At 54.7% G+C, this 6370-nt stretch overlaps 1 protein-coding gene across 1 annotated transcript; it reads left to right on the top strand.

Annotated features, from left to right (window-relative positions):
• The first annotated feature begins 382 nt into the window (after positions 1-382).
• LOC137465797 (olfactory receptor 14J1-like) lies at positions 383-1036 on the top strand. The gene has a single exon (XM_068177817.1). The coding sequence runs from the start codon at positions 413-415 to the stop codon at positions 1034-1036; it is 624 nt and encodes a 207-aa protein (XP_068033918.1). The 5' UTR covers positions 383-412.
• The last annotated feature ends 5334 nt before the right edge of the window (positions 1037-6370 follow it).

Consider the following 6370-nt stretch of genomic DNA (forward strand, 5'->3'; position numbering starts at 1 on the left):
CGGGTATCTCCTCTAACTCTTCACTGTCCTTTCTTCCTGAAAAGGTCCCCATGTGCAGCCACAGCCAATGTCCAACAGCAGCTCCATCAGCCACTTCCTCCTGCTGGCACTGGCAGACACGCGGCAGCTGCAGCTCCTGCACTTCTGCCTCTTCCTGGGCATCTCCCTGGCTGCCCTCCTGGGCAATGGCCTCATCATCAGCGCCGTAGCCTGCGGCCACCACCTGCACACACCCATGTTCTTCTTCCTGCTCAACCTGGCCCTCAGCGACCTGGGCTCCATCTGCACCACTGTCCCCAAAGCCATGCACAATTCCCTCTGGGACACCAGCACCATCTCCTACACAGGATGTGCTGCCCAACTATTTTTTTTTGCCTTCTTCATCTCAGCAGAATATTTCCTCCCGACCATCATGTGCTACGACCGCTACGTGTCCATCTGCAAACCCCTGCACTACGGGACCCTCCTGGGCAGCAGAGCTTGTGCCCACATGGCAGCAGCTGCCTGGGCCAGTGCCTTTCTCAATTCACTGCTGCACACGGCCAGTACATTTTCCCTGCCCCTGTGCCATGGCAATGCCCTGGGCCAGTTCTTCTGTGAAATCCCCCAGATCCTCAAGCTCTCCTGCTCCAAATCCTACCTGAGGGAACTTGGGCTCATTGCTGTTAGTGCCTGTTTGGCATTTGGCTGTTTTGTGTTCATTGTTTTCTCCTATGTGCAGATCTTCAGGGCCGTGCTGAGGATCCCCTCTGAGCAGGGACGGCACAAAGCCGTTTCCACCTGCCTCCCTCACCTGGCCGTGGTCTCCCTGTTCCTCAGCACTGGCACATTTGCTCACCTGAAGCCCCCCTCCATGTCCTCCCCATCCCTGAATCTGTCAGTGTCAGTTCTGTACTCGGTGGTGCCTCCAGCTCTGAACCCCCTCATCTACAGCCTGAGGAACCAGGAGCTCAAGGCTGCAGTGTGGACACTGATGACTGGACATTTTTCAGGAATATTAAACAACTGGCCAATTTCTGCAAATCACTTGAAATAAAAGTCATCTTTTATACTTCTTGTTGCTTTGGTTGTGGGCTTTTTTACTTTGTTTTAGTTTTTTAAATATTGTCCACAAGGAAATGCCATTGTTTGTGCCATTCCTCATTTTGTTTCCCTCCACCTTCCCTGTGGCCACAGACTGTATCAGTGAGGGGCTGCTCTCATGGTGGATTTAAAGGAACTCAAGGATGTCCCAGCAGAGTTTTCTGCAGAGATGCCCTTTTGTTGCCTCCTCTGGAGCTGCAGCAGAAATGTCTGTGTGCAGAGCTGGGGCAGATCAGTGCTGGCACAGCAGCTGTGCCCAGCAGCAGCAGCACTTGGTGTTGCCAGTGCTGCTCCCGTGGCCCTGCCCCGCTGCCCTGGTGGCCCTGGTGTTGCTGCAGGGCCTGAGTGCTCTCGGGGCCGGGCACAGTCCTGGGGGTGGCAGTGCCGGGGCTGCAGCAGGGACAGCCCATGGGCACTGCTGGGGCAGCGCTGACGCCTCAGGCCAGGGCCTGGGGGCTCCAGGCTCCTTGCCCAGGCTCTCTCAAGAACACGGCCAGGCCAGTGCTCAGCACAGAAAACCCCCGTGAGCAGCCCCAGGCTGGCCGTGGGCAGGCTGGGGGCAGACAGCATGGCTGGTGCTCTGCAAGGGCCCTGGGGCCGACGGGAAGGAGCAGCAGAGCAGGGGCTGATCCATCCCCAGTGCGCTGGACAGCCCAGGGCAGCGTCCCAGAGCGTCCTGATGGAGCTGCCAACAACATCCCCCCTCTGCAGCCCTGGCCTCTCCCCCAGCTCACACAGGTGCCCCATCCTTGCAGGCACAGCCACAGCAGCGCTGGCTCAGGAGCCCCTGTTTGCATTGCACACAGCAGGCGGGAGCACCCCCATGCTGCTGCTGTGGGGACATGAACCTGAGGGAGCACAAATGCCAGCAGCCCCTGGGGCCAGGAAGGGCTGGGGGACGCAAGGGAAACCACTCAGCTTTGTCCTGGCCTCTGCAGCCAGCCACAAAGTTTGTTCCCATCAGCTGGCAGTTTCCTGTCCCACTGCAGACGCTGTTGCTCAGAGCCAGGGCTGCCTGGCAGCCACCCCCAAACTGCCCTGAGCATTTCCTTGGCTTCACCTTTGCTTTCTTTACACTTCATGATAAAAATATCTTCCCATTGCCCATCCCTGTTCCCTCCCCGGCACCCAGCCAATCCCTGTTTGCCCTTTCCTGTCTGGCCCCACTCCCCATTCCAGTTCCTGACTTGGCACCATGGGATCGTCCCTTGGGGAGCAGGATCATCCCACAAGTGCTGCAGGAATTGTCTGCAGGTTCCTGCAGTGCCTCGTGCTGCTCCCTTGCCAGAGGCACCCCAGGCCAGGGGGGCACATCTGGGCTGCTGTGTCTGGCTGTGGGGCTGCCTGTTCTGGGAAGTGAGGAGGGGCTGCAGAGGCTCTGCAGGACTGACAGGATGGGCTTTGGGGCTGTGAGGAGAAGCTGAGGGACCTGGGCTGCTGGAGCTTCTGAAGAGGAGGCCCAGGGCTCCTCCTGCAACTGCTCCCAGGGTGGTTTCACAGAATCACAGAATCAGCAAGGCTGGAAAAGACCTTGGAGATCATCAAGTCCAACCTGTGCCCTGACACCGCCTTGTGTCCCCTGAGCCTCCTCTTCTCCAGGATAAACAACCCCAGCTCCCTCAGCTGCTCCTCACAGGACTTGTGCTCCAGACCCCTCACCAGCCTTGTTGCCCTTCTCTGGACACGCTCCAGCCCCTCCAGATCCTTCCTAAATTGGTCGGCCCAGAACTGGACACAGCACTCGAGGTACTGCCCAACCAGTGCCGTGCACAGGGGAAGAATCACTGCCCTGCTCCTGCTGGCCACACCATTCCTGATCCAGGCCAGGAGCCATTGGCCTTCTTGGCCACCTGGGCACACTGCTGGCTCATGTCCAGCCTGCTGTCCATCAGTCCCTGCAGGTCCCTTTCTGCCTGGCTGCTGTCCAGCCACTCTGTCCCCAGCCTGTAGCTCTGCAGGGGTTGTTGTGGCCAAGGTGCAGGACCCGGAACTTGGACTTGTTAAACCTCACCTTGTTGGATTTGGTTTCTGGATCCAGCCTGTCCAGGTCCCTCTGCAGAGCCCTCCTGCCTTCCAGCAGATCAACACCCCCATCCAACTTGGTGTCACCACGGTTCCATGAGGCCCCAGATTGTCCCAATGGTCTCCATGATTCCATGAGGCCTCCCAGTGTCACAATGTCCCTCTGGTGTCACAAAGTCCCTTGGATCCTTGGGCCCTGCAGTGTCACAATGGCACCGTGGTGCCCCAGGGCCCTGCAGTGTCACAATGGATCCTTGGTTCCATGAGGTCTGGCAGTGCAGCAATGCTCTCCTTGGTTCCCGCTGTCTGCCACACCTCCCACTGTCAGGCTATAGAAGGACACCTGGCTGATGAAGGGGAGTGGGAGTGGGTACCTACTCGAGGAGGTAATAATAAAAATCCCTCCCAACCCCCTCTCCCAAGCCAGGAGCCTCTTCAGAATCGGTATGATCCCCTGCACCTGGAGAGTCAGCCAGATGGTTTAGAAGAAATTTATCTGCCCTGTGAGCCTCCCAATTATGATTCATCTGTGAGACAGTTCAGCACCTCTAACATCAAAAAGGAAAGAAGGGTAATCGTGGTGGGTGACTCCCTTCTGAGGGGACAGAGGGCCCCATATGTCGACCAGACCCACCTCACAGAGAGGTCTGCTGCCTCCCTGGGGCCCGGGTACGGGATATCACTGACACACTGCCTGGGCTGATTCAGCCCTCTGATTATTACCCACTGCTGATACCCCAGGCTGGCAGTGATGAGATTGAGAAGAGGAGTGTCAGGGCAATTAAAAGGGACTTTAGGGCATTGGGTCAGGTGGTTAATAGGACAGGGGCACAGACAGTCTTTTCCTCAGTCCCTTTGGAGTCTGAGAAAAACGGTGAAAGCAATAGGAGAGCTCACATTATCAACGAGTGGCTCAAGGGTTGGTGTCATCGTCAAAATTTTGGATTCTTTAATCATGGGGCAACTTTTACAGCACCTGGCCTCCTTGGACCAGACGGGCTCCATCTTTCTCCTAAGGGCAGAAGAATTTTAGCTCATGAACTGGCAGAACTTGTTGAGAGGGCTTTAAACTAGGTCTGAAGGGGGAGGGAGATGTAGCTGGGTTGTCTGGAAGCAGACTCATGGGTGGTAAGCCTGAGTGAGGGGTGAAATCAGCAGCCCAGCTGAGGTGCATGTACACCAATGCACACAGCATGGGTGACAAACAAGAAGAGCTGGAGGCCAAGGTGCAGCACCAGAGCTATGATGTAATTGCCATCACAGAAACAGGGTGGGACAACTCACATGGCTGGAGCGCTGCACTGGATGGCTGCAAGCTCTTCAGGAGAGACAGGAAAGGGAGAAGAGGTGGAGGGGTGGCCCTTTACATTAGGGAGGCTTTTGATGCTGTGGGTGCTGAAACTAATGATGATGGAGTCGAATGACTATGGGTGAGACTTAGGGGGAAGGCCCACAAGGCTGACATCCTACTGGGAGTCTGTTAACAGCCACCCAGCCAGGAAGAAGAGGTGGACAGGTTATTTTTTAAGCAGCTAGAGAATATTTCTAGATCATCAGCCCTTGCTCTTTTAGGTGACTTCTACCTGCTGGACATCTGCTGGGAACTCAATACAGCTGAAAAGAGGCAGTCCAGGAAATTTTTAGAGTTTGTGGAGGACAATTTTTTGTCATAGCTGGTGAGTGAGCCCACCAGGAGAGGGACTATGTTAGATCTCTTGTTTGTAAATAGAGATGGGCTGGTGGGAGATGTGGTGGTTGGAGGTCACTTGGGGCACAGTGATCATGAAATTATAGAATTCTCAATATTTGGTGAAGTCAGGAGGAACACTAATAAGACTCTTACATTGGACTTCGGAGGGCAGACTTTGGCCTATTTATGAGACTTATTCTGAGAGTTCCTTGGGAAGCAGCCCTTAAAAACAAAGGAGTTCAGGATTGGTGGGCAAGCTTCAAAACAGAGATCTCCAGGGTACAGGAACAGACTGTCCCTGTGTGCTGAAAGACGAGTCGACAAGGCAAACATCTAGCCTGGATGGGCAAGGAGGTTTTGAAGGAATGTAGGAATAAAAAGAGTATTTATCATCTTTGGAAGGAGGGTCAGGTCTCTCAGGAAGTATTTAAGGGGCTTGCTAGGGTATATAGGAAAGAAATTAGGGAAGCCAAACCTCAGTTTAAACTTAAAATGGTAGCTTCTGTAAAGGGTAATAAAAATGTTTTTACAAATATATTAGCAGTAAAAGGAAGGGTAAAACCAACCACTGTTCTTTATTAGATGTGGAAGGGAATTTAATAACTGCAGATGAGGAGAAGGCAGAAGTGCTTAACGCCTTCTTTGCCTCAGTTTTTAGTGAGAAGACGATTTGCCTTCAGGACAACTGTCCTCCTGGGCTGGTAGATGGTGTCAGGGAGCTGAGTGGGCCACTGTTATCCAAGAGAAGGCAGTCGGAGAACTGCTGAGCTGCTTGGATGTTCATAAATCCATGGGACCAGATGGGATCCACCCCAGGGTGATGAGGGAGCTGGCAGATGAGCTTGCCAAGCCGCTCTCCATCATTTACCAGCAGCCCTGGCTCACTGGTGAGGTCCCAGATGACTGGAAGCTGCCCAATGTGATGCCCATTCACAGCAAGGGTGGCAAGGAGGATCCTGGTGATTCCAGGCCAGTCAGCCTGACCTCAGTACCCGGTAAGGTCATGGAACAGTTCACACTGAGTGTCATCACACAGCACTTCCAGGATGGCCAGGGTGTCAGACCCAGCCAGCAGGGGTTTAGGAGGGCGAGGTCGTGTTCGATCAACCGGGTCTCCTTCTTTGACCAGGTGACCCTCCTGGTGGATGCAGGAAAAGCTGTGGATGTGCCTATTTGGACTCCAGCAAGGCCTTTGACACTCTCTCCCACAGCACACTCCCGGAAAAGCTGCAGCCCACGGCTGGGCCAGGAGCACTCTGTGCTGGGTTCAGAACTGGCTGGATGGCCGGCCCAGAGAGTGGTGGTGAGTGGTGCTGCATCCAGCTGGGGACAGTCACCAGTGCTGTCCCTCAGGGCTCTGTGCTGGGGCCAGCTCTGTTCAATATTTTTATTGACCACATGGATGAGAGAGGATTGAGTCCTTCATTAGTAAATCTGCAGATGACAAAAAGCTGGGAGCGTGTCCATCTGTGGGAAGGTAGGAGGGCTCCGCAGGGACACCTGGAATTGCTGGATGGATGGGCAGAGTCCAGGAACATGAAGTTCAACAGGTCCAAGTACCCAGTCCTGCATTTT

The sequence above is a fragment of the Anomalospiza imberbis genome, unplaced genomic scaffold (assembly GCF_031753505.1).
Source record: "Anomalospiza imberbis isolate Cuckoo-Finch-1a 21T00152 unplaced genomic scaffold, ASM3175350v1 scaffold_110, whole genome shotgun sequence".
In the NCBI taxonomy this organism is placed as follows: Eukaryota; Metazoa; Chordata; class Aves; order Passeriformes; family Viduidae; genus Anomalospiza; species Anomalospiza imberbis.

Bases quoted from the DNA above. Each gene is read 5' to 3' on its own strand.
- LOC137465797 (XM_068177817.1), top strand. From the start codon at position 413: ATGTGCTACGACCGCTACGTGTCCATCTGCAAACCCCTGCACTACGGG.